We start from the raw sequence: 27,982 nt of genomic DNA on the forward strand, positions 1-27,982 counted from the left end.
TGTGGCATGAAGAATGGCTGCCGGAATCAAACTTGAGCATTTCCTGCTACTATACATGCACCAACCCTATTAAGACCCAGTCCTGGGGTCCATACCACACATGGGGTTGATTTATGTAACCACTGAGACCAAAAGGCCCAATGGTGTGACATGTTTGAATACTGCTCTCCCGTTACTTTATGTACTGCTTTTTCAGTTTGTGAGACCTACCTTGGAGGAAGGCAGCACTGAGGAGGATAAGATTAGCAGGGTCTGGCAGCTTGGTCACAGCATCTGTAACAATGATCCGCAGCTGTTTTCCCAGCCATTGATTAATGCGTAATAAGTCCATTTGAGGTCTTCCTGTCATTGATCGTGGAGCATTGCCAAAAAGCCGTCTGTGCAATGCAACAAAGGCTCTTTGAAGACGTAACTCTGAGGGTTGTGTAAAAGCAAGAAGAATCAGAACGATCCATTTACATTTGGTCTCCACAATATGGAAGTCATCCAGTTTTGAATTGTAAAAGTGATCATATTAGTTTTCACTTATAATATTACACCAGTTCCTTTCTCTTTACTATGAGCCACTAAACTGAGTATTTTTTCGTCCTTTTTGGTGTTACTGGTGGAGTACCTGCAGCGTGCATCATGTTCTTCTGACACATCCCTTTATTTGGATGCTCTATAGGCAACAGACTGCTGCCTCGATCACTCCCAAAAATAAAAAATAACCCGGATTTCCTATATGAAGCAAAACTCATGCCAAGTGCTTATGTGCATTAATAATACATCATGTTTATATAGCTTGATACCGGGCGTAGTGGCGTGCGCCTGTAATCCGGCTACTCGGAGGCTTGGGTTGGAGGATCGCTTGAAGACGGGAGCTCTGCACTGGGCCGCGCTATGAGAGGGTGTAGGGCAGCCCGGAATCATGGTGAAACCCAATCCTTATCCCTGTGTCGTAAGAGGCGACCAGGGTTGCGTCAGGAAGGGCATCCGGCGTAAAACCTATGCCAAATCAGTATGCGGATCATAACGGATGATCCGCTGTGGCGACCCCTAACGGGAGCAGCCGAAAGACGAACAACAACATGTTTATATAGCTTGGATAATTCAAATTGCATTGGCCCCAAGGCTGGCATAAGAGGCGTGAAGCCTGAAGCCGATATGAACTGTCACTTTCACAAGGACCATGATGTCTGTCAGCTCCAATCTTTTGATATTTGATGATCATTTTAACAGTTGTTGAGGTTGTTTTATAGTGAATGGAAAACTTAGAGGAAGGGCATGGTGACTTTTGAATTTGACACTTCCAAAGATGTCTTTGGCTTATCAAAATGGTGGACGGACGTTTTTTTTTTTTTTCAGGTTACAATTGTGGGTGGTATCAGGCCAGCTTTCTAACCAATGGGTAAACGGCGGACATACATACATACTGTACGTACATACATACAAACACTTGTTCCATTGTTAGGCCAGGGAATCTAGTGATATACCCACCACAAATTACAATAGAAACCATTCAAGTATTTTTCACTCTAAATATACTATAGAATGACATACTAAAAGTTACCGAAAATCCAAGAAGGGGAACATGTTTCTTTTTCAAGATGGCCACCAAAATGGCCGCCAAAACTGATAATTTTAGAATCAGCCCTATATCAGCAAGTAATAGTGCTAAAAATTAGGTACTTACTTAGGACTTAGGTACTTAAAATTAGGAAACACTTAGGTACATGTTATTGGACACAATAAACCCATTTCTGACATTTCTGTGTGCATAGAGAGAGTTAATGAGAAATTTAGACCCAAAATGGTGGTGCATTTGTATGCCTAAACCTATCTGTAATGGAGCAATTAGAACTTTTGGTCGAATAGATTGCATAATGGCTTGGCCCAATGATGCTATTTTCGTATCAGCATCCTTCCCAACTGCGAGTTTCTGAAGCAGAAGTTTCATCGATTCAGGTAAAAATGACATTGCCTCATCAGAAGATGTCATTGTACTTGAATCTGGGTATACCTCTTTTGTGACTTCCACTGATTTGACATCACTTTTAATCAGTTTGGCAGCAGTGTCAATGAGTCTCATTTTCTCTGCAGTGCTGTTGCTTTTCTTGGGTTGACTGTAGAATTTGTGGAGGATAGCGGATGCTTTGTGGCGGAATGTAACCACATTTAGTTTTCCATTGATCTCGGTGATGGTTATGTTGTCGCCGAAGCGTTTTTGAAGTTGATCTTTCATGTAAGTAAATCCATATGATTCACTGTTAGTGCCATCCAGAAATTCATCCATTTTATGTATTAGATCTTGTATAGTAGTTTGTTCATTGTAATTGGCCTCCAGATACTCGGCTACCTTAATGAAAGCATCTGCTCGTACTGAATCGGAGGGTCTGCCCTGCTTAGGCCATTTGGGAGGCATCATTTCTTCTGCAACGAACTCATTTGGTATTTCCCTTCCTGTTCTAAAGTTTGTGCTGCAGAGGTTGTGGTATACCGCATCTGCAGCATGTAGATTCTGCGCATACTCAATTCTACCTCTGACAGCGTCTGACCATAAATCATTGCGTTCTTTGCATACCTGCATTATGGTCTTCTGGAAATCCATTGTTCTGACTGAGATAAGTTTATGTGTTGGTTTGTGGGGTTTTTTTGCATCGCAAACACCACAAAATATGCAGTTTTCTTTGTAATTGAATGCCATACTTGTGGATCGACGCGCACATGGTGAACAACTGGGAGCTGCGGAATCATGTCCTCACTGGCAATGAATGCACTATGGGGAACAGAAGTCCTTCCTACACTTGACATGCACAACTTGGCCAGGCACATTACTAATATTTCTGTTCCACAACTCATTAGCCTTGGCAATGCCTTCACATCCTTTGATGCGTAATGTGGAAGTTGGCTCTCCATTGGATAGAGGTTCCTCACAGAAAACACACTTGTCCATGATCAGCTAATTACACTGTAATATGAAAAGAAAGAAATACTTTAGTGCTATGACAACAATAATACAATGTATCCAACATATCTTAGAATTTCATTCATTTCCGAAATGTCTGAACCAAGGAAATTTCAAGATGTTTTATTTATATATGAGTAGGGTGAATATACTGATTCTGGCTCACTTTTCCCCATGTAAATGAATGGGGGATTTTCAGCGATTCCCTTTTTTTTTCCCTAAAAATAAACCCCCTTTTTATCCCAAGGTATATTTATTTGTCTCCCCTTTTAACCTGGAGGTTGAACCTCATTGAATTGAACACCTGGGGGTTGAACAGCTCACTCATTGAACCTATAAAGATTTGTTCATTCTCAAATTCCTTCAATAGTTTAATTTTCTTTGCACAATAATCCCCATCGAAAATATTGACAAACAAAACATTTGAATCTTTATATTTTTTAAGATACCCCTTTTGTGCCATTACGAAATTATAAACTTCTCTTAATGCTCTTGTTTGACCACCTCCTGAGCCACAGGTTATTTTTTTGTTAAGCCCCGCCCACTTTTCTTTAAGCCCCGCCCACTTTTCACAAGGTATTCAATAAGCCCCACCCACTTTTCTTTAAGCCCCGCCCACTTTGCACAATGTATTCAATAAGCCCCGCCCACTTTTCTTTAAGCTCCGCCCACTTTGCTAAGCTCCGCCCACTTTTCATGAGGTTTTTTCTAAGCCACACCCACTTTTCCTAAGCCCCGCCTACTTTTGCTAAGCCCTGCCCACTCTTACATCATTTCCAGTTCATCTCTGACTCACAAAGAAATCACTAGAAAATTACAGGATGTTATGGTTTTGAAAAATTTCCCAATGAAGGCTTGCCTAGGCTTGCCCAGGGAATTTCCAAAGGAAACCACACCCACCAGTCTTTCCCTATAAAAGCTTCAAGCCCAGGCTCCATTTTAAACATTTGTTTTTGCTGGCAATGGTGTGCTGTGTGCTTGTCTGGAACTCTCTGTCTTGTATGGAACTAAACCTTCAAGTTGATGAACTGGATTCAAACCTCTTATCTGTTGAGGTAAGATTTTTATTTTCCTATTTTCAAACTTTGATTGAAGCATACTCATTTAATAATTAAATAACTTAATTAATACATTATTATTTTCTCTCACAGGAAATTGTATCTGAAATACAAAATGAAAATACTGCTTTTGCTACAACTTGGGGGAAATTGTTGGCTTGGTTGAAGACCTTATGAGCGACCAAGACCTTGAGTGGGATGACTTTGGGGTTCCTTGGAACTCTCTGACTTGTATGGAACTAAACCTTCAAGTTGATGAACTGGATTCAAACCTCTTATTCATTGAGGTAAGATTTTTATTTTCCTATTTTCAAACTTTGATTGAAGCATACTCATTTAATAATTAAATAACTTAATTAATACATTATTATTTTCTCTCACAGGAAATTGTATCTGAAATACAAAATGAAAATACTGCTTTTGCTACAACTTGGAGCGAAATTGTTGACTTGGTTGAAGACCTTGTGAGCGACCAAGACCTACAGAACGAGCAAGACCTTGAGTGGGATGACTTTGGGGTTCCTTGGAACTCTCTGTCTTGTATGGAACTAAACCTTCAAGTTGATGAACTGGATTCAAACCTCTTATCTGTTGAGGTAAGATTTTTATTTTCCTATTTTCAAACTTTGATTGAAGCATACTCAATTAATAATTAAATAACTTAATTAATACATTATTATTTTCTCTCACAGGAAATTGTGTCTGAAATACGAAATGAAAATACTGCTTTTGCTACAACTTGGGGCGAAATTGTTGGCTTGGTTGATGACCTTATGAGCGACCAAGACCCACAGAACGAGTTCGTCCTTGATGACCCAACCAAAGAGTTATACCTTGGAGACCAGCAAAATCCTGAAAAAGAGTTTTACAGCAATAGTACTCATTGTGAGTTATCAAGACAATACCCACTGAACAAGTTATACGTTGATGAGCCAGAATACAAGTTTTACCTTGGAGACTCACAAATTTTGAAAAAATCAGTAAATGAGTTCTGCCTTGATGGTTTAAATAACTACCTTGGAGACTCAGGAAAAGGGTTCTGCCAAGATGGTTCTAAATATGGGAACTACCTTGGAGACTCACAAATTTTGAAAAAATCAGTAAATGAGTTCTGCCTTGATGGTTTAAATAACTACCTTGGAGACTTGGAAAGTTGGGTTTATTTTGAAGACTTGAAATGCTACCACTCTTTGGGATTTAAACCTATCAAGAAAGTTCTTACTCCCTCTTTCTATGTCATCAAACCTGAAAGCCTTAAAAGACAGAATTGGAAGAAGAGAAAAAAAAAAAAACATAAAATATATATATATATAGGTGGAAATCTCATTTTGAAAAAGACATTGAGTTGGGGTTGAGATTTTGAATGTGAGGGTTGGGGTTGAGATTTTGAATGTGAGGGTTGGGACACACACACACACACACACACATACACATCAACAAACAAAAGTTAAGCCTTGACTATTCAGTTGAGGATTCTGTGTTTGGGGTTCACAGATCTAAGAACGTCCACCCCTTGACACACATTATATACTGTTATACACCTCGGACTTGGCCCTCGAGTGTCCACAACGGTGTATAGTAGGAGGGAGTGAAGCGCCAACCTATTGCTCCCATTGCACACACACACACAAACAAAAGTTAAACCTTGACTATTCAGTTGAGGATTCTGTGTTTGGGGTTCACAGATCTAAGAACGTCCCCCTTGACACACATTATATACTGTAATACACCTCGGACTTGTCCCTCTAGTGTCCACAAAGGTGTATTATCTGCTTAGTTTTGTCTTTTGTAATTCCTGTGAATAAAATGAACCTAAAATCTCTTCCCCTTCCAAATCATATATTTTATAAGTCCAAGGAACCGTATCTATTACATCAACAATTTTAAAAAGTTCTTTCGTCCATCGTTCAGTAAAACCCTTTTCAAAATGAGATTTCCACCTATATATTCTTACGATATCACCAACTTTGAACTTAGGTTTTCTGACATTAATCTCTTTTTCATATTTTAATTTTGTAAATGTTTCTGATGGTTTCATATTTGTTGACGTGTGAATCGTGTCATTATACTTATCCACAATATCCTGAATAAAAGATGACCATTGTTGTGAACCGAGTTGTGTGAATTTTTTATATAGTCTCTTTTAAGGTACGATTAAAACGTTCAACAACAACTGCCTTCCCTTCATTAAAGGTACTGTATAATGTAATACTGTTATTTTTTAGAAAATTCATAAATGTCTTGTTATAAAACTCTCTACCCTCATCAGTCCACAATTTTTTAGGTTTTCTCTTACTTTTATTAAATATCTGTTGAAAAGCTAACATAAGAGTATTACCTGTTTTGTTTTTTAAAGGGACAACCCACGCATATCTACTCCTCAAATCAATAACGGTTAAAGCATACTTGTACCCCTTATCATTATTGAGTTCAATCAAATCAGCAGACCAGATATAATCAACTTCCTTGGAATAAACTTTCCTTCTCTGAAACTTTGTGAATATTGGTTTATGTAATTCATCAGCTAATTGCTCTTCAGTCTTAATGACATCATTAGAGCCTATAAGTTTTTTGAATTTCCAAGTCCAAGTTTCAATTTAGCACTAATCATCTTCTTCACGATGAACCTATCAACTTTTTCTCTCAAGGTTGGATTTTGTATCAGAGACAAATTATACAACATTTCTCTATCGGCTTCATGCTTTTCTTCCAACGTTGTGGTATTCCCATAATCAATATCGTGTCTCATGCACACTTCATCAACTCTATTGATAGGCTTACCCCAGGATTTAGGATTGTCTGCCTCATCTAATCTTTTATCCAAGTTTGTGCCTGGACCACAGAAAGAATACCCTGGTAGATGTAATTCCCCTGGTATTCCAGTAGTTGTAAATTTACTTCCTGATAAAAACTTTTGTATATCTCCTCCGAGTTTGTGTTTGGAGATAAATTGATTTTTTTTTGAACCACACACCGAACATATACCTTTTTGTATAACCCTGTTATTTTTACTTTTAATATATGAAATATTTTTAGTATTAGTTTTCTTTTTACATTTGAGACAATAACTCATTTATTTATATGAAAAAGTCCTGCAGAGTGCAAAAACCTTTTTAGTTTCCAACATGCACATTTGAATCTTAATTTTTAAAACATAAAGAATCCGTAGAAATGCCTTCACTCTCTCCTCCATTTATTTCAGAAAAAACTTGAATTAAAATGAATAGCTTGTCGATGCCAATAGTTTTGTCGAAAGTATTGCAAATAGACTTGTTAATTCTTTGTATTCCTCCTCGGTGGGTTGAGTTATTTTCTGTAATACCTCTATTCTTTTTGAATCTCACTGGTTTCCATACTATAATATTTATTTATTCTCTCTCTTTCCTCCCTCTCTCTCTTCTCCTTTTCCTCCTTCTCTTTCTTCTCCCTCTCCTCCTTCTCCTTTTCCTCCTCTTCCCTCTCTTCTTCAACTCCTTCCTCATCCCTTACTATCCTTGAATCGTTTACACCCCATAGAATATTATACATATATTCATCAGGATTTCTTGTTATTCCTGTATCCAAAATAATTTTTTTTACAACAGGAAACCAATAAAATTTCTTTTGAATTTCTAAAAGAGCCTTACCTTTTCTTAACTTCATAATTTTTTCATTATTTAACATTCTAATTAAATCTAAAGTTGTCGGTTTATCAACATCAGCATAATGCCAATCTTTTATTGAAAATACCTCATTCTTATGTTGTAGAACATGTTTATTAAAATACCGAATACCCTTTTCTTGAAGGTATGCTTGGACACAGAAATGATAATTTTCTTGAAGCCTTCTTGCTGTCATTTATGTATTAGAAATATATGTTAGAATAATATTATGGCACGAAACACCTCCCCATCTTCCCACAGTTAAATCATTTTGTATTTCCTTACTTATTATATATAATCCTGTTTTTTCTGTTTTCATGAGATAAACAAGGGCAAAACCATTATTATATTTACCCTTATTAAATTCTTTTATTTGTTGTTTACTAATCGTAGCCCCACAAAACTCATTCTCGATACCAAGTGGATAATATTCTTCCTTACGAGACTGATTTAATTGTTCCAGGTCTTCGAGGTTAATTTTAAATGACCAATTATACCCTAAATCATTTATATCATACCCCCATTGTTCTATTCTCATACAAACGATACGCCCTTCTTTATAAAAATTTATTTTAATTCGAACTGTGAATTCTGTATGACCTGGAGATAATATCAACACTTCTGTATCTTTGGAATACACAGCCGTTTTATTTAAGTATATATATTGTGATAAATCGCTTAATCTCACCAAGTCATTCGCGTCAGTCGGGCTTGGATAATGTTTTTAATTTATAAGCATTTTTCATGTTAATATTTTTGTTTATATTATATTTATGTCGTTCAGCCTGTGCCTTTGTATAATAATTTGATAAATCAATATCCAGTTCTTGAGATACACCAAAGATAGAACCATCTTTACCAACATAAGTCATTTATATTAGATTAAAAATAATATCATAAATTTTTTTATTTTTGTTGAGTTGAAATAACACATATAGACATAATTGACCACAACACTTGGAATTTAATTCTTGGACTTGAAATGTTTGATAAACACCATTCTGTAAGAATTTTATGACTTCAACAGGTGGTGGAAGACCAAAACTATCAAAATAATATTTGTCTTGACTATTAAAAATACAAACCCAATGAGAACCGTTCCCATCATTATCTTCTAAGTTCATAATAATATTCTTTGTATGTTTCGGCACATTTGTTAATTCATCTCTCATACAAATAACCACATTATGAATTTTTAATTTCTTACAATATTTGGCAAGTTGTAAATTTGATGTTGTATTCTTTCCAAATTCTTTCAACCACTCATCAATGCTCATTTATTTATTAGAAAGATATAATCCATTACCTCTTTTCGTTAATTTTACACCTGCTTGTGCAATAGAAGAAAGCATATCTCCAACTAATAATCTCGCTTTATCAGGCAGACCTTCAAGTTTTTCAGCAAAATCTACAATTACACCACTTCCACTAATTTGTTTCTCCAACTCTTTGTTATGTCTTTCCAATTCTTTTTGAGCCTGGAGTTGAGCCTTCCTTTCGTTGGCAGTTTTCACCGCTGTTGAAATACCACCCGTCAATGCTCCAACCGCACTTAAACCAGCAAATAAAGGAATTAGAAATGGGAGAAATCCTCCACTCGTCTCTCTTATTGAATATTTTTTCAACATTGGTTTTGTCATTTTAATTTTAAGTGAGCCAGTGTCATGCAAGATTTTAACCTGTTCTCTTGTGAGCAAAACATCAATTCTTACTGCTCCTTTTCTCTGAATTGTATTAACGTTAATCGTACAAGGCTTTTGATTTTGAACACAAGATGATAGTTTATGAAGATTGATTTGATTAACATATACCCCAGTTGGTACTTTGCCACTCATTTATTTAACAAAAAATTATGTGAGACTAATCATCACACCATTATCTGTATTAATCTGCAATTCTGTTTCTTCCAAAAGCAAACAATATGTATCAACTTCTTCACTCTCTCCTCTTTCAATGTATAGGGAAGTATCCACTCGATTAGACTTTATAGTTTCCTTTTGAGCGCTCAGGTCAAACGCATAGATTGTATACAAACTTTTAAATGCTGTCATATCCAAAATAGGTTCTTTATTTCCATTACTTTCACACACCTTTTGGTAAGACTTGTATGCTTCAGCAAAATCATTTTTTTCCCAATTAATTTCCAATCTATCTCGTGGATAAAATGTTCCATCTAGAGAAACGCGAAGTTGTTTCACCTTAGCATTATCACTCAATGCATTATTCTTATCAGTCGCAGTATCACCATCTGGCTTTTTAAAAATCATCCACAGATATCGTGGCTTTCCTTCCAGAACACCCAAATTCCACATGTAAGTAGTTTGGTTGAGTTTAACGTGTTGACATCTTCTTTTGAGGTATGATACACTGAGTGGTTTCTTTGAGTTAAGTCTTCGATTCAACATCTCTTCTGTTTTAAGATTAGGAGTATATTCACTGATATACCAACTCATCTACTCAATTACAAATTTATTCTGTTCACCAAAAGCACTACCAACACCAAAAAGCAATCTATTTTCATTATCATTCCTTTGTAGTTGAAATCTAATTTTAAGACCATACAGAACTTTATCATAATCACAAAATCCAAATATACCTTTAAGAGGAACTGCCACAGTAAAACTATTTTCTGCTTTTGTATCATCATTATACATTCCTTTCCTTTGAATATATCCAGGGTCTGTGTTTGTTCCCGTTGACATATCAGGAATAAAACCTTCGACAGACCCCTTTCCCATTCTATCACTGAATGTATAGAGTGTAAATTTTATCATTTCAGATACAGCAGAGACATAATCAACCGCTTCAACTTCTTGTGTTCCAATATACAATCGCACACTATCAAACATTTTCCAGAAGAAATCATTTACAAGTGTAGCGTTTGTGTTATTCCCAGCCTTAGTGAATTTAAATTTACACAACAAGAAACTTTCGGAGAGATTCAAATAGGTTTGTTGATTATTTATTTCAAAACTTTTTGTACCATTTGTATTCCAGTCTGTTCCAGTTATTGCATTTACCTTGAAGTAATCTTCTTTTTTAGTGGAGTTTGAGATAATAATAGTATCATCCAAATCATAGATACTATCAATTGCTTCCATACTTGTATTTATTTAGGAAAAAAGATGTTAAAACTTTTGAAACCCTGATCCAAGTATTTGAATTATTTTCTGTCGTTCTTGGGGGGACAACTGAGTTTTACCTTTCTTAATTTCTTTTATTGATTGTAATTTATGAGATTCCTTCTGAGCATCTTTTATACTCTTTACAGCACCTGCTACATTTCCCACAGCAGAAGCAGTTGAACCAATTAGGTCTTTATGTTTAAGAATAGTTGAACCAATACCCATGAGAGTATCAATTATCCCATCTCCTCTAAATTGATGTCCGACACCCCTTTGTCTCTTAGGTTTATAGTATCCTCTACCAAGATACATACCTTCACCCTTGTAGTACGGGAAAGGAACATCCCATCCCCTGTAATTATTTTATATTTTCCCAACTCGTGTTTCCTCACAATAACCATCGTATTTATTTATTGGAAAACTTCACGTAGGTGAATTCTGATGGATATAACTTCTCCATTAAAAGAAATCACACGATTATCTTGGTCGGTTATCCTAAAATTTACTCTGTGTATGGTTTTTCCTGACACAGGAAGATAAACCAAATTTTTAGGTTCCATATTGAATTTATAACCAATTGGGGTTGAGTATGCGCTGAATGAAAATATTGTATTTGTTTTTTTCCCATCATTATAAGCACCATCAATCAAATCACAGTGAATTAACACCGAATTTATTCCTGAGGATATTTGAATGACATTATCACTGTAAAACGTCCCATTAGTTTCAATCTTTTTTGAGGAGAAACCCAATAACTCTCTAAATGAATTATCAATTGTGAAATCAACCTTGTAGTTATTTTTAACTTTAATCGTTGATTTTGAAGTATGTTTTTGAATGTTTATAACAATATTTTTTGGTTCATCACCCTGTTCTTTCATAAGACGAGTAATTTCGGAAGATATTTGAGAAATCTCGTATGCTCCGGGTGAGACTGTTATCGTTTTGTATCCACTTCCCGGATTATAACTAAACTTGTCATTTTTCTCGGTTATATTAAATAAGGTATTATAAGTTTCCATGGACAATAAAGATGCCTCATATTCTTTTGTTGTGTCAAGTTGTCATGGGTATGGGAATGAAGATGTGTGGTCGCTTGTTGTGAAATTAAAACTCAGGATTGTGCTTCTCATCTTATTTAATATGAGATAAAATGTCTTTATATTGAGATTTATTAATTATTTTCATGTTCATCAACTGGTCTAAAATGGCTGATGCTTCATTAAAACAATTGTTATTTCCAGCCTTCTTTCTGCCTAACAACAATAACAGTCTATTAACTAATTGCGATGGGTCATTTGGAAGAAAACTAATACCTGAACCAAGGATACTTAAAGCCTGAATAATGTGTTTCTCCTTCTCATTCTTCCTACTTTTACCAGAAAGAATAACCTTATAATTTAGAGTGTTCAGCAAATCAATATATACTCTATCATCATTATTTTCCATATCCAATGGTTTATCAATATACTTTGATTCATCCCTCACAGTTGAACCTTGTCTTCCATCTTTTGTGAGAAGAAACATTAATCTCGGAGTTAGTTTAACAGGGGTTGAGCAGAACTTAAGAACCTTAATTCATCATTAAATATCAATACCTTTTCTTGAACAAGATGAAATATTGCTGGTTGTTCTGTTGGAATGAGTCCTGCTTTGGTTTTTGAATCCGCTGAATATTCATTGTTTTGAACAGCATTCACAATATAATCAGGGGTGGATTAATCTCTTCCAGTTGTTGAAATAAACCTTCATCATATTCTAATTCTCCAATATGCTCTAATTCTTCCTCCGTCATTTGACTGAAATCTTTTAACATTTGGAGCTTTCTGGGAGTATATTCTACTGTGGGAACTGTGGAAACATCTTTCATTTTTTCTTGGGAAGTTTTTAAAAGTGGTTTAAAAAATTTCTCTTGTTTTCTTTCAAATACTTCTTCGCCCGTTAGTTTCTGTCTGCGTTTCTTCTTTATGTCTTCCTGCTGTTTTACAACTTTTGAAACCAACTCTTGATGTTCCTTAAATCTTCTTGCTCTTTCTTTTGTATCCATTTATTTATTGTAAAATATCATTTAATGAATTGTAAAGATTAACAGGGAAATTTTCCTTTTCTTCATCATTCAAGTAGATGTGTTCAAATAAATCCTTTTCTTTAAATATTTCATCAAATTCTTTATTAACATTAATGCGAGTTGTAATTTCTTCTTCACTAATCCTTGCATCTCTGCTTTTCATACGTTTGCGTTGAGTTTCTTCATCAACATCGAAACCGAATGATAAAATCTTCACCCCGCTCAGATATTTAATAATTTGTCTCGTTCCTTCTGGATTAGTTTCTAATATCCCAACACCACCAGATTTTAGTTTCCTTAACTCACTCTTACAATGTGAATATTTTGTTGTACCAAGAGAAACCTCCTCAAATATTTGTCCTTCATTCCTCAATCGCATATGTTCCTCCACTGAAATATAGTGATAATCTTCACCTTTTACTTCTCCAGGTCTTATTGCTCTAGTTGTTGTTGATACAATGCGTATCACGGGGTGTTTTTTAAGTAAATTTACAATATTCTCATTTGTACTACACAAGAACCTTGATTTATGAAAGTTTTTTCCAGAAGCAGATTTACCCACAAGATTTATAATAATAGTTGTCATTTATATATGTAATTGTTTATAAAACAAAAAATATATCCCTTAATATCTCATCTTGTTTCACAACAATATATTTATATTTTTCAGTCGTGTGCTTCATGTAATCCTCAAATTTCTTTTTACTACATAATGTAGAACAATTATCTCTCCAAAAATTATTGATATCTATTGAATTTAACTTGAATAAAATAAAAGTATTAGCACTGTTTCTGATGGAACGACGAGGAAGTTGAAAGTACGATTGACTAAGATAAATACAATTACAAGAAGAATGTCTCCCTCTTGTGTAGTAGCTGTCCATTACCGTTTGGTTTCTCTCATTAACACAATCATCAAAGATAACGAGGTTCTTTTTTGATTTATCCAAATCTTGGGGAGACGGTATATCATCCGTATTATCACTAAGAATACAAGTTATAGGATTTGATTTCTTTTTACATCTCTGTGTATCACAAAATAGTTGAATTATATCTTCAATGTTATAATCATTTAGGTTTTTTGACGTTGAAATAAACCGATTATATCTTCTTTTTGAAGACCAGCATTAAAACCTTGTGAGAGTAGTTAGTAGTTGATACTCTGGTTGAAAACTCGACTTTGTGAAAATTATTAAATTATCATAATCTAAAAAGTTGGGAGTGAGGAGCATTTTTAAAAGTAAGCAGGTTTTTCCACATCCACTTGAACCAACTATGAGACATCTTAATGAATTTGGGAGATTTTTATGGTTGTTAAATTTTATCTTATTTTCCCAAATAGGTAAAAAATCATTCATTTATATATTTAGAAAACAAGTTATTTAATTTATTATTGGCTTTTTTAGAAACTCTATATTTTATCCTAAGTTCAGGTTTAATTTCAAGATAATCCATTATTTTATTTATACAATACCTTGTGTTGATATTTCCCTGAAAATTACATCCATGAATAATATATAACAACAATCCTTTGAACATTTCTCTTATACGTTCAGTTTCTTCCCTTGTAAGGAAAGGTGTGTTATCACCCTCATACTTTACATTCATTTCTCTAATCAATCTTGTAAAGTAATTCATTTTTGGTGTAAATCTAAAAGAATTATTTTCCTTTTTATATTTTTTATTATCATTAATTAGAAGATAATCACAGAATATACATTGTTTATAGGCTTTTGACTCTGTGTTTAATCCCCCTCTTTCACACGCAGGACAATTCTCAAATTTGTCATATGAAGAATCAGGAAAGTCTAGCATATTTATAAAGTAAAACTTTACTTAAACTGAAATTCATCTATACTTTCAGTTGTATATTACCATCGATATCGATATACTTTTTTCATTATCAGATTCAACGACAACATTTTTTATATTAAAGGTAATTTTAAAATTATCGTTAACTACTATTGAACGAAATGTCATTTCACCTGATATATTAACATCCTTTATTTCATCAGGATTTACATCTTTAGGGTTGTTGAAAAAAATACAAATTTCTCCTTGCATATTACAGATGGTCTTATCTTTTCTTTCTAAAGCTTCATCCATAAGGTTTTTGTTCTTTGATACTTTTTCTTGTTTCATTGCTTTTTCTAGTTTTGAATATATTACTAGAAGGAGAGGAGAAACTTTTGTTAGAGATACTTTAATTGATGTTCTACCAGGTATACTAAAAGCCCTTCCACTGAAGGAAATTGAAGAACTCATATTATTTACCATAATAGTTTTTATCCAATAGTTGTTATATTTATCTTTGTTCAATTTTACATCCTTGACATATTTCTCAGTATCTTTAACAGATGAAGAGATTGATTGAAACTTGTCTTTTGTGTCTTGAAACATTGTATTTATTAAGTGAAAAAGTTGGAGGATAAAATGTTTTTAAGCACAGATTCACCTATAAATTAAACGAAATTTTCATCAAGAAAATTTTAGTTTAAGCAAAGTTTTATTCTATAAATATGGTGAATACAACGTACTGTGATGTTTGTAATCACGAATATAAACATTATAGAAAACACCTCTGAACCAACAAACACACATTTAATCTATTTCATCAAATATCTCCTCTTGAGTTGGAAAGAAAACATTGTGATATCTGTTCAAAGGATGTTTTGAAGAGTAGTTATAATAAACATCTTCAATCACAAAAACACAAGAAAAATGAGTTTAAAGTAAAGGGAGACTATTGTATTGAAAACACTGATGGGGCATTTAAAGGGCATATAAAAATAAGGATTTTTCAATTTGGAGAACCCGGTCCATCATCAATAGCTGAATCAATTGAAATAGTGAAACCCGATGTTGAAAAATTTATTAAAAAGACATTAAAAGAAATGAAAACTTTAAAGTTTTATATGGGAGTGAAAATGAATATGAAAAGACAAGATGAAGAACATACTCCTTATATGAGAACAGGTCTTCATTTTATAACATCATTTCAAGATTTTTTGAATAGTGGGGTTTATGAAGAACTATCAAGACAAGAGGAGGATGTTGATAATACAGTGGTAGGAAGTGGATTCAATATTTAAAAAATCATCTTTTTAGATATACACATTCTAAAATCAAACCCTCTTAAAGCTTCTTCTTATATTGAATTACCAAAATAAATAAAACTAAAGAAGGCAGTTGTTAATATTAAGAACAATGATAATAAATGTTTTCTCTGGTCTGTTCTTGCTCACTTTCATCCACCAAAATGTAATTCAGAAAGAGTAAAACAATATATGAAATATGAGAATACCTTGGACATTAAAGATTTTAAATTCCCAATGCCACTAACAGATATTCCTAAATTTGAGAAAAAGAATAATCTTTCTATTAATGTATATGGATTAACGGATACAAACAAAGTTCAAATATTAAAAATTTCAAACAACTATAAAAATGAAGAAACACACATTGACCTTTTATATTTTAGTGTTGGAAAGAATTCACATTACACATACATCAATAATTTATCAAGATTAATCTCTTCTCAGGTATTCAGAACAGCAAACAAAATATATCCTTGTAAGCGATGTCTTAATTCATTTCATACAAAAGAACGATTAGAACAACATTCAAAATATTGTAGTAATCATAAATCAGCTGTAATTACAATGCCTAAACCTGGTGAAAAGATTTCTTTTGAAGATTATAATAAATCTATCATGCACCCATTTGTGATATACGCTGATTTTGAATGTATCCTTAAAAAGATAAATACTGCTTCTCCTAATCCAAAAGAACCATATACAAATAAATATCAAAAACATATTCCTTGTGGTTTCTGTTATTATATCATATCATCTGTTGGAGAAAAGTATAACAAACTTGAACATTATCGTGGAAAAAATGCTTCACAAGAGTTTGTAAAACGATTAGAAAAGGATTGTATAAGACTCACTAAATTAATGAAAGAAACAAATGAACCGATGAAATTAACCAAAGAAGAAAAATTAGAATTTAGAATGAACAATATCTGTCATATTTGTGAGGGGGAAATTAAGGAGTCTAAAGTTAGAGACCATTGTCATCTTACTGGTAAATATAGAGGTCCCGCTCATTCCTGTTGTAATCTTAATTATAAATTACCTTCTTTTATTCCAGTCTTTCTTCACAACAGCGCCAACTATGATACACATCTATTTATAAATGAACTTTCAAAAACACCAGGGAATATTTCTGCTATAACAAACACAAGTCAAAAGTATATTTCATTTTCAAAAATGATATTCACAAAACCTTTAACTCGTATTAGGTTTCTAGATTCTTACAAGTTTATGGGAACACCACTAGCCTACCTCGCATCAAATCTAAGCTCCACGGACTCTTTTCCAAATCTTAATTCATTCTTTCCAAAAGAGGAAATTCTCACTAAAGAGGAAATTCAGATTAAAGAGAGAATTCAAAGTAAAGAGGAAACTCTAATTAATGAAGAAATTCTAACTGAAGATGAAATTCTAATTATAAAGAAAATTCGAACAATGAATGAAATTCTAACTAAAGAGGAAATTCAGATTAAAGATGAAATTCTGATTAAAGAAGGAATTCTTACGAGAGAGGAAATTCAAACAAGGAATGAAATTCAAAGTAAAGAGAAAATTCTTACAAGTAAGGGAATTTATCCTTATGATTATATGGATTCATTTATGAGATTTAAAGAAACACAACTTCCTTCAAAAGAAAGTTTCTATAATAACCTTTATGAAGAAGAGATAAGTGATAAGGAATATAAACACGCACAAGAAATATGGAAAATATTTAAGATAAAGAACCTTGGAGAATATCATGATTTATATCTAAAAACAGATGTTTTATTATTAGCTGATGTGTTTGAGGCTTTTAGAACACTCTGTCATAATAAAAATTGTTATGGATTAGATCCTGCCCCCTATTTCACAGCTCCTGGTTTAGCTTGGAGTGCAATGTTGAAAATGACAAAACAAGATATAGATTTAATCAGTGATGTTGATATGCTTTTGATGATTGAGAAGTCCAAGAGAGGTGGAATATCACAAGTATGTTCAAAAAGATATGCGAAAGCAAATAATAAATATCTCCCAAATTATGATAGTGAAAAAGATAGTAATTATTTGATGTATTTTGATGCTAATAATTTGTATGGATGGGCAATGTCTCAATCTCTGCCTTATGGTAAATTAGAGTGGGTGGAAGAAAAGGATTATGAAAAGGCTTTTATGAATATTGTTATTTCTTCTCAAGAGGAATTGAATGACGAAGAAGAAGGTTATTATTTTGAAGTTGATTTGAGGTACCCGAGTGTTCTTCATAATAAGCATAAAGACCTTCCTTTTGCATGTGAGAAAGAAACCCCAAAGAAAGAATGGTTCAGTGATTATCATAAAAGTTTTAATATTAAAGGCAAATCAACAGAAAAGTTATTAACAACATTCTATGATAAAGAGGGATATGTTTTACATCAGAGAAGCTTAAAACAGTTTTTGAGAGAAGGATTGAGAGTAGCTAAAATTCATAGAGTTTTAAAATTTAAACAAAGTCCTTGGGTGAAAAAGTATATTCAATTCAATACAGATATGAGAGCAAATACAAAAGTAAAATTTGAAGGGGACTTTTATAAATTAATGAATAATGCTGTATTTGGAAAGACTATGGAAAATGTTAGAAACAGGCAAAACATTAGATTCGCAACATCTTGGAAAGAAGCTTCGAGATTGATAAATAAACCAAGTTTTGAGAGAGAAGAGGTTTTTTCAGAGAACTTTTCTGCAATTCATATGAAAAAGGAAAGTATTGTAATGGATAAACCAATTTATATTGGAACAGCAGTTCTTGATTTATCAAAGATATTGATGTATGATTATTTGTATAATGACTTAAAGAAAGAGTATGGTGAAAATGTTTCATTGTTGTATATGGACACTGATAGTTTTATCCTAGATATAAAAACTGATGATGTTTATGAAGATATGAAGAAAAATATTGGAGTATATGATACAAGTAATTTCAGCAAGAAGAGTGAGTTATTTTCCAAAAAGAATGAAAAGGTTATTGGTAAGTTTAAGGATGAGTTGGGTGGAAAAGTAATGAGTGAGTTTATTGGATTGAGAGCAAAGGCATATGCTTATAAGTATGGTGAACAGATTGATAAGAGGTTAAAGGGAATAAAGAAATATGTAATAAAGAAATCAATAACTTTTAGAAATTATTATAATTGTTTGATGAATAAGAAAGAAGAATATAGGAAAATGAATACAATAAGAAGTTATAAACATAACATATATAGTGAAGAAGTAAATAAAAAGGCATTAGGAGCCTTTGATAAGACATTTATTTTAGATAATGGAATAGATTGTGTTCCATATGGATATTGTATGATAGAGTAAATAGAATAGATTGTGTTTTAACGATGGGAAGATGGGTTAGGGTTTTTTAAGGGCTACCGCCGCGTTTTTTCACAATATATAAATGGTTAAACCAAGTATTAATCAAACTAAAGAGTGGAGAAAATCTCAGTCTTGGTATATAAATGGAAAACATAATGAATGTGAAAAATATCAAATAAGTCTTATTGAAAAAATAACTAAAACAAAGGTAAATAAAACAAATAAGCGAATCAATTTAAAAACTAGTAAGTTAGAGGATGTAAAGAAAAAAATGAATATCCTTGAATGGACTGAAAACTTTGATGGTTATCAATTGAACAATGAAAAAACAATTTACTATAATCTCAAAATGATATGTGGCTCAGGAGGTGGCCAGATGAGAGCATTAAGAGAAGTTTATCATTTCGTAATGGCACAAAAGGGGTATCTTAAAAAATATAAAGATTCAAATGTTTTGTTTGTCAATATTTTAGATGGGGATTATTGTGCAAAGAAAATTAAACTATTGAAGGAATTTGAGAATGAACAAATCTTTATAGGTTCAATGAGTGAGCTGTTCAACCCCCAGGTGTTCAATTCAATGAGGTTCAACCTCCAGGTTAAAAGGGGAGACAAATAAATATACCTTGGGATAAAAAGGGGGTTTATTTTTAGGGGAAAAAAAAGGGAATCGCTGAAAATCCCCCATTCATTTACATGGGGAAAAGTGAGCCAGAATCAGTATATTCACCCTACTTATATGAATCCCAAGTAATTGCTTATATTTGGCTATTTCTAAGTATGCAAGTTTTGGCACCATTTTGGCAGTCATTTTGAATGTGAAGTCTGTGACAACTTTAAAAATGCCAGAAATGGGTTTATTGTGTCCAATAACATGTACCTAAGTGTTTCACATATATTTTTAGCACTATTACTTGCTGATATAGGGCTGATTCTAAAATTATCCGTTTTGGTGGCCATTTTGAAAAATAAACATGTTCCCCTACTTGGATTTTCGGTGACTTTTAGTATGTCATTCTATAGCATACTTGGAGTGAAAAAACACTTGAATGGTTTCTATTGCAATTTGTGGTGGGTTTGGCGATATATTTTCATAGATTTCCTGGACTATGTGTGTAGATATAGAGTACTTGCGAAATCAAAGATTCACAAGTACAGTAATCCCTCGATATTTGCGCATTCAATATCCGGACATCTGATTATATATATATATATATATATATATATATATATATATATATATATATATATATATATATATATATATATATATATATATATATATACATATACACAGTCATACGCCGCTTAACGACGTTCCGGGCAACAATGGATCACATATACGACGGATCTGCCAGCTCTAAAAAAAAAAAATGTAGCTGAAAAATTCCTATCGCCGAGTGATGTAGCCGACGTAGCGCTGTCAATCGTATAAAAATAGCACATACAATTATGTACGCTGTATAGTACATAATACCTCATAATGATAATAAACGACAGTGTGGCCCTGTTATAATGCGATCGTTGAGGTCCATAAAATGTCATTGCGAAAAAAGCAGGGTCGTGCTAAATCGGAATTCAAGGAAATCGTCTTTCAAACTGAACCAATGTTTCCACGTTTACCTTCCAGCAAGTAAATTACCTTTGAATTGAATAATTCCGCAAATAATTAGTTGTTACAGTCGAAATTAAAACACAAATTTGTTTTGAGTGAAGCGTTTCATGTGGTTAAAACAATCGCACTGTTTCGAAAATATATATCACAATTGACAGGAGCTGGTTTCTTCATTTATAAATTATTATATCGATGCAATGATTACGTATTTATAAAATCCAAATGCTATTTATTCATCTTTCTATAATCGATGCGAGAGGAGATTGTAAGCTGCTGCGAACAGCACCGATGGCCGTCATGAACAGCACAAAGGTAAAACTAACGTGTCTTCAGTCTCTCTTGGATGCGTGTTACAATTGCCGACAGTATTCAGTACAGTAACATGCTGTACAGGTTTGTATCCGAGGAGCAATAGGCTATACCATATCGCCTAGGTGTGTAGTTTTGTGTAAGTACGATGTTCGAAAACGAAAACGAAAAAAAAAAAAAAAAAGATGTTCGCACAACGACGACGTCGCTTAACGACGCGTTTCTCAGAACGTAACCCCGTCGTTAAGTGGCGCATGACTGTATATACATACTGTATATACGTATGTATATGTATATGTATATGTATATGTATATGTATATGTATATGTATATAGCACTGCTCTCCCCTCTGGGCTGGCAACTCTGCCTCACCATGCTCTGCGAGATGCCATGGAAACCAAGGCCTTTAAGATCATTGTAATCTCCCACAGTGAAGCTGTCTATGGGCCTACCACTCTCCCATCACAGACAGGTCAGTGGTCTTCTCTCTCTTCCACCGCCTCCTTTCTGGTGTTTCACCCTCTGCTCTTTCCATGCTTTGTCCTCCCCCCCCCCCCCCCCCAGGTTCATGCATGGGTGCACATGGTCCACCATCAACCCCCTCTGCTGAAACTCCCAAAATCCAGGATCACTGCTCACCTTCATTCATTCCTTCCTCTCTTTTTTGAAAACCACGATCTTTTCTCACCATGATCAATTAAAAACCATTATCGTTCACTCCCCTGCCCACCCCAGGACCTCCCTCAAAATTTCCAGTTTTTCCTTTATGAGAGTTTCCTTCTGCATCTATATTGTCCACCCCCATGCATTCTCCCCAACCCCTCATTCCTCCCAATTTATTTTCTCCAAGTCTCCCTCTATTTCGTCATTCAACTCAGTTGTTAGTGTCCCCCCCCCCCCCTCTCTGTACTGTCACGCCCTCATCCATTCAGTGTTCTCGTTCTTCCATGAGCCTTGACTACACAAAAAACAATTCCTTCCCTAACTTTCTTACTCCAGAAAGATCACCTGAGTTACAGTGTTTGCTTGCTTTAAAGCTTGGATCTTTTATATTTTTGTCACGAGTACACTGAGCGGATCAGGACACAACAAGCCAAAAGGAACAGTTGAGAGAGGGGGGAAACACCAACAGCAGAGTTGAAGACCAAGATAGAGGCAGACTTTGACAAACAATGGGTATGGGGCGGAATGAGGAGCAGGAGAGAATGCATGGGGTGGACAAGATGGATACAGAAGGAAACTCTCAGGAATGAAACTGGAAATTTGGAAGGAGGTGGTATGGAGGAGGTGGTTAACAAGGGTAGAAAATAAATATCATGGTTTTAGATTGGGGATGATCTGAGATGCTGGTGAACAGCTATCTTGATGACCTGGAGGGAAGAATGAGATAGAAGGGGAAGTGAAAGTTGGTTCCACAGGTGGGAATAAGGGGAGCAAATGAGTTGAGGTGAGCAGTGATGCTGGATTTCAGTAGTTTCACCAGAAGAGGGTTGGGGGTGGTCCGTATATGCCATACAGAATCTGAGGTGGAGGGGTGACAAAGCATGGAAAGAGCAGACGGTAAAAAAACAGAAAGGAGGTGGTAGAAAACAGAGACAAACGACCTGTCTCTGATGGCGAACTTATAGGCCCATACATTCATCTTTATCATGGGAGATTCTAATAATCTTAAAGGTTTTGGTTTTCATGGCGTTAAGCTGAGCAAGGTGTGAGGCAGGGGAGGTGTGAGGCAAGGTGTGAGGCGAGCCCAGAGTGGAGAGTAGTGGATGAACATCAAGCTGCCTTGAAGGTTGATTGGAGTTCCCATGCGCCAAGGAAGTACTTTGTACAGCGGAGGATGCCCAGTCAGCAGTTGGCTTTGGAGGCCTACCCTGAAATGTGGTTTGCTCAAGAAAGATCATTGCTTATAGTGAAACTCAAGAGTTTTAATGACTGAACTTCCTCAAGAAGATTGTTTTGGGTAAGAAGTCTTTTGAGCTCTTGGACCTCATTGGAGATGGCACGTCTTTGTCTGTAAAGCCAGGCACAGACAAGACAGTAATCCAAGGCATTACTCAAAGATAAACTTTCCATGGTGTGTGTTGTATTTTTACAAACATTGCAGGATGGAATATTGTTCTTCACTTTATAACAGCTGGGATCCTGAATCTGCAAACCTTTTGAGAATCAGTGGTCTCCCATACTCTGTACATAGTAAAATTAATCCCATACGCTGCTCCTCCGCAATAGAAAGGTTAGTTACCTTCTTCCCTGACTGTGAACCCACTTTTTGTCGACCTTGGTTCAAGTTTTCTTTTCACCCTAACTCCCTTGTCCATTTTTTTTCTCCAGCCTATCTCTGGAGTTTTTAAAAGAGAAGTTGAGGCTCGTCGAAGAGCTGCAGTTACCTCCCTTTGTCCATTTTTCAGGGTGGTGTTTCATCATCTCGCCATCCCTTAGGCACACTTATGATCTCTTACCTGGATCTCTTTGGTCATCTGTATGTCACAACGTTTCCTCTTCTCAACCCTCTTTGCATTATGATAACCATACAACCTCTCGTTTTAGCTCTTTCGAGTCTTGATTTCTCCATAAAAGGGAGAGAAATGCCCGGGAATTTATATTTATTGATTAATATTTCATTCGTCTTGGCTCCTATTGGAGAAAGAACTTTGAAGGGTTTTGAGAGCTATGCGGGTGCGGTACGACGTCTTACATGTGGTTTGGAAGGACACAGAAACATGTTAAATGTGTACAGCACGCAATTGAAATGATCGTGGCTATGTAACAATGGCTGCCACTAGTGTTACCTGTCTAAAATATGCCATGAAGAAAGTCATAACAGTTGATAACACCGATTCATTCATTTTAAAAAAATAACACAAGCAATCTTTCCTGGAGCCATATGAGGATTGATAAAAAGGTATGATGCAGGAAAAAGTGCTCTCTTGACAACTCACGTCGTTTCACATAGAGCCTCGTATGCTGTTGTAGAGGTTTAGAACCTGCATTGAGACTTTTCAACAATTTTGGCAAAGTTTTGTCCACATCCTTCAAAATGTTCAGCCAGAGCACTGAGGATAGCTGTTGCTGTGTTTCAGATCCTGATGTGGAGCCTGAAAAATCAAAGTGTGACACATGGCTGAGCAAAAGGTTAAAAACAGTTTTCAAGCAAACTAACCCGAGTTATAAACTTTAATTCTACCACCTAACTTTGCTTTTACTTTCACTTTTTTATATTCCCCCTTATAGAGATTGGTATCATGTTATGATAAGATGAGCAGGGTCCCGTAGAACATGTGCAATATAAAATGTGACTTCAAGTCCTCAACTTCTCCCCCCCCCCCCCATCCCTTTCCCAAACCACAAGTCCTCAACCTCTGCCTCGCAACCCTAATCCTTCAAAAGCATCCACACTCCCCACCAACCACAACTCTTCAACCCCCTCCACCACCACAACTCCTCAACCTCCTCCCCCTCCACCAAAAGTCCTCACCACTCCCTACCCACACAAAGCCTCAACCTCCCCCTTAGAACTCTGTCCCATCTTTGCTTCCCTGCCCCCCTCACTCCCAGCCCCAACTCTGTCCTTCCCTATCCCTTCGGCATTCCCACATTGATCATTACATATTTCTTCATGACCTCATCAAAACAGCGGAAGTTTTGAACTCTTTCCCTTCCCCATCATCCTATCATGCTGTCACCAACTTTCCAGAAACTGCGATCGAACCAGCAACAGCATGGCTCCTACATGTCATTACTTATAGCCCATCATGGTCACCAGTCAAACTCACAATCCCACGAGATATTCGGAAACCCCATGGAATTGCAACTCTCAAGTGACCATGAGAAGCCTAAATGTGCCAATGAACGACCGGAAACCAATTGTCTTCTTCTGCTGCATAAGTAAGTTGCCAATTGCCAAAATTGTTGCCAAAAAAAATAGGAATGATGTCATAAAAAATTATATGACGTCATAGTGATGTATCATATGTGCAGTAATTAATCTCTGCTAATGCCCTGTTCGGTTCCCGCAAACAGAATTCAAAAAGCTTGCCTCGTTTCGGAGATAATTTTTTAGGCGATTTCCATGAGCGGAGATATTTTGACGTCATAACTTTTTTTCTCGGAGGAATTTTCAAAATCGGACATGGTTACTGCCTGCGCAGGGTATTTTTACATATATATGCCAAGTTTCGATGAAAACTGTAGGCTGCGAAACAAAAAAGTCCACAAGAAGATGAAGAACAACAATGTGAGTAAGACTTAGAGATCCTCCACGAGGATCTAAAAAACAACAGCCAGATTTGAAACAAAAACATGCTCACTGCCTATACGCATATATAATAATATGTCGTGGTTATATAGCTCTGATAGATTCCAAATGCACTGGCCCATAGGCTGACCCCAGAGGGCTGAAGCCAAAGGACTGAAGGCCGAGGCATATACTTACTGTCACTTTCATACGGCTCCTGATGCATGTCGGCTCCAACCTTTCAATATTTGATGATCCTTTTAACAGTCGCTTTAGTCGTTTTACACTGAATGAAAAACTAATAGGGAGGGCATGGCAATTGTAAATATGATAGCACTGAAAATGTCTTTGGCTTCGCATGTCACCAAAATGGTGGCCATATGATTTTTCAGGTTACATTTGTGGGTGGAGTGAGGCAAGCTGTCCAACTAATCAATGGGTGGAAAGGAGAATTGACTATGGAAAGGTGGATGAACAAGCCTATTATTATATAGAGTAATACCACAACAATGACCCCATGTTTTTGGCTTTGACTTGCCACTGTTAGCCATACAAATTGCAGAATTGATTAGTTCACCAATTATTCCGTAGGCATTTAAGGGTTCCCTTGGTAAATGGAAAACAATAAAAGGTGTTTTTCTAGATCATACCAAGCATCATGGAAATGAGACCAGCAGCGATCGGTAATGGTGACAGGAGGTAATTGCTATCGCCCTGGTCTTTCACAGCTTGGCGGAACAAGTCAATCCCAAAGTTGCCCAATGCATGGGTGAGTTTGTGCTCGGCTGTTAGTTCTTCATCTTCTTCTTCATCAGGAACTGATTCCCCTGTCTGCACAAATGATCACACTTGAATGAAAGTTCAAGTTGACCTTCACAATGAAGACCAGGAACTTAAGGGATGAAATGGTCTTGTAAATATGTGGTGAATTTGCCATCATAGCTTACCTCAGGATCTGATCGGGTGAAGGAGGTGAAGGTGCAAAGTATAAGCAGAACGAAGAAACGCATCTTCATGATGATCTCTGAGGTGTCACAGGTGATACTTTCTTTTAACCAAAGCATCGTCAGATGTTTATATACTGATTAACACAATACCAACTTAATGGGTCCTGGAGGACAAGGCTTGACAAGGGAGGAGCTGGATCTGCTCCAGCCACACCAGACATTCAAAGTATGTCATTATCCCCGCACTTTAAAAAAAAAAAATGGGGGAATATTCTAATCGGCCCCATCCATCCGTCATCCTATCTCCTAAACAGTTGTGTAGAAATTCACCAAACTTGGTAGTTATAATTACCACATAGCAATACAGTTCTTCAGTATCATTTTTGCCCCCACTCCTGGAGCCTTGGGGTGGGGTCAAAAGGTCAAATGCTAAAAAATGCAATTACGGCCACATTTTTAAACGTTTTTTCAATGAAACTTTATATCTGCAATCAACATTAGGGAATGCATGAAGTATGCAACGATTTTATGGATTTGACCTCTGGTTCATGCTCCAGGGGGTGAGGACTTTAATTGGATCACAGGGGTCAAAACAAGATTTATTTATTTTTTTAACTCAAAATTTGATATTGGATCATTCCTAGTAGAACTTTTTACCATGGAATTGCAACTATCAAGTGACCATGAGAAACCTAAATGTGCCAATGAACGACCGGAAACCAATTGTCTTCTTCTGCTGCATAAGTAAGTCGCCAATTTCCCTTGGTAACATATACACACACACATATACAGTATCTATATATACAGTATATATATATATATATACCAACTTAACACAATACCAACTTAATGGGTCCTGGAGGACAAGGCTTGACAAGGGAGGAGCTGGATCTGCTCCAGCCACACCAGACATTCAAAGTATGTCATTATCCCTGCACTTTAAAAAAAAAAAAATGGGGGAATATTCTAATCGGCCCCATCCATCCGTCATCCTATCTCCTAAACAGTTGTGTAGAAATTCACCAAACTTGGTAGTTATAATTACCACATAGCAATACAGTTCTTCAGTATCATTTTTGCCCCCACTCCTGGAGCCTTGGGGTGGGGTCAAATATATATATATATATATATATATATATATATATATATATATACACACACACACATATATACATATATATATATACATATATATATATATATATATATATATATATATACATATATATATATATATATATATATACATATATATATATATATATATATATATATATATATATATATATATATATATATATATATATATATATATATATATACACACATATATATATATGTATGTATGTATGTATATGTACATATATAAAAGACTTTGGGGAGTTTGAACAGGAATTCGATGGGAAGACCTATTCTATCATGAATCAATAGTGGCATAGGGGACTGATGGTTATTTCCCCAAGAGGCAGGGTGAAAATGAGGGAATAGGAGGAAGGGGCCATGGCCCCCTTCCTGAAGTGGTATGGTCATGAGGAGCACAACTTAAGTTAATGGCATGGTCCTTATATGTTTCATAAAGTTTGGTCTGCATCTGGCTGTCAGTTTCTGAGAAGATTTTAAAATAAATT

At 35.2% G+C, this 27,982-nt stretch overlaps 2 protein-coding genes and 1 pseudogene across 3 annotated transcripts in view; 1 reads left to right on the forward strand and 2 right to left on the reverse strand.

Annotated features, from left to right (window-relative positions):
- The window catches only part of LOC147028740 (pigment epithelium-derived factor-like), a 95,164-nt gene that overhangs the window by 14,566 nt on the left and 52,616 nt on the right, over positions 1-27,982 (reverse strand). For both annotated transcript variants that reach the window (XM_085879415.1, XM_085879414.1), the window contains 4 exons: positions 26,355-26,431; positions 26,058-26,238; positions 24,113-24,268; positions 211-414 (listed from right to left, as the gene is read on the reverse strand). In XM_085879415.1, coding sequence (XP_085735541.1) covers positions 211-414; positions 24,113-24,268; positions 26,058-26,238; positions 26,355-26,423 — 610 coding nt within the window. In that variant the 5' untranslated portion in view covers positions 26,424-26,431. The remainder of the gene's footprint in view (positions 1-210; positions 415-24,112; positions 24,269-26,057; positions 26,239-26,354; positions 26,432-27,982) is intronic.
- On the reverse strand, positions 421-3,073 carry LOC147028741 (uncharacterized). Its single transcript, XM_085879413.1, is given in 1 exon segment — positions 421-3,073. A coding segment is annotated over 1 exon segment (1,239 nt). The 5' UTR covers positions 2,936-3,073; the 3' UTR covers positions 421-1,696.
- Positions 790-930, forward strand: LOC147028742 (signal recognition particle RNA; annotated as a pseudogene).

This window comes from Eptatretus burgeri, chromosome 4 (genome assembly GCF_056783735.1).
Source record: "Eptatretus burgeri isolate ZD-2024b chromosome 4, Ebu_testis_v1, whole genome shotgun sequence".
NCBI lineage: Eukaryota > Metazoa > Chordata > Myxini > Myxiniformes > Myxinidae > Eptatretus > Eptatretus burgeri.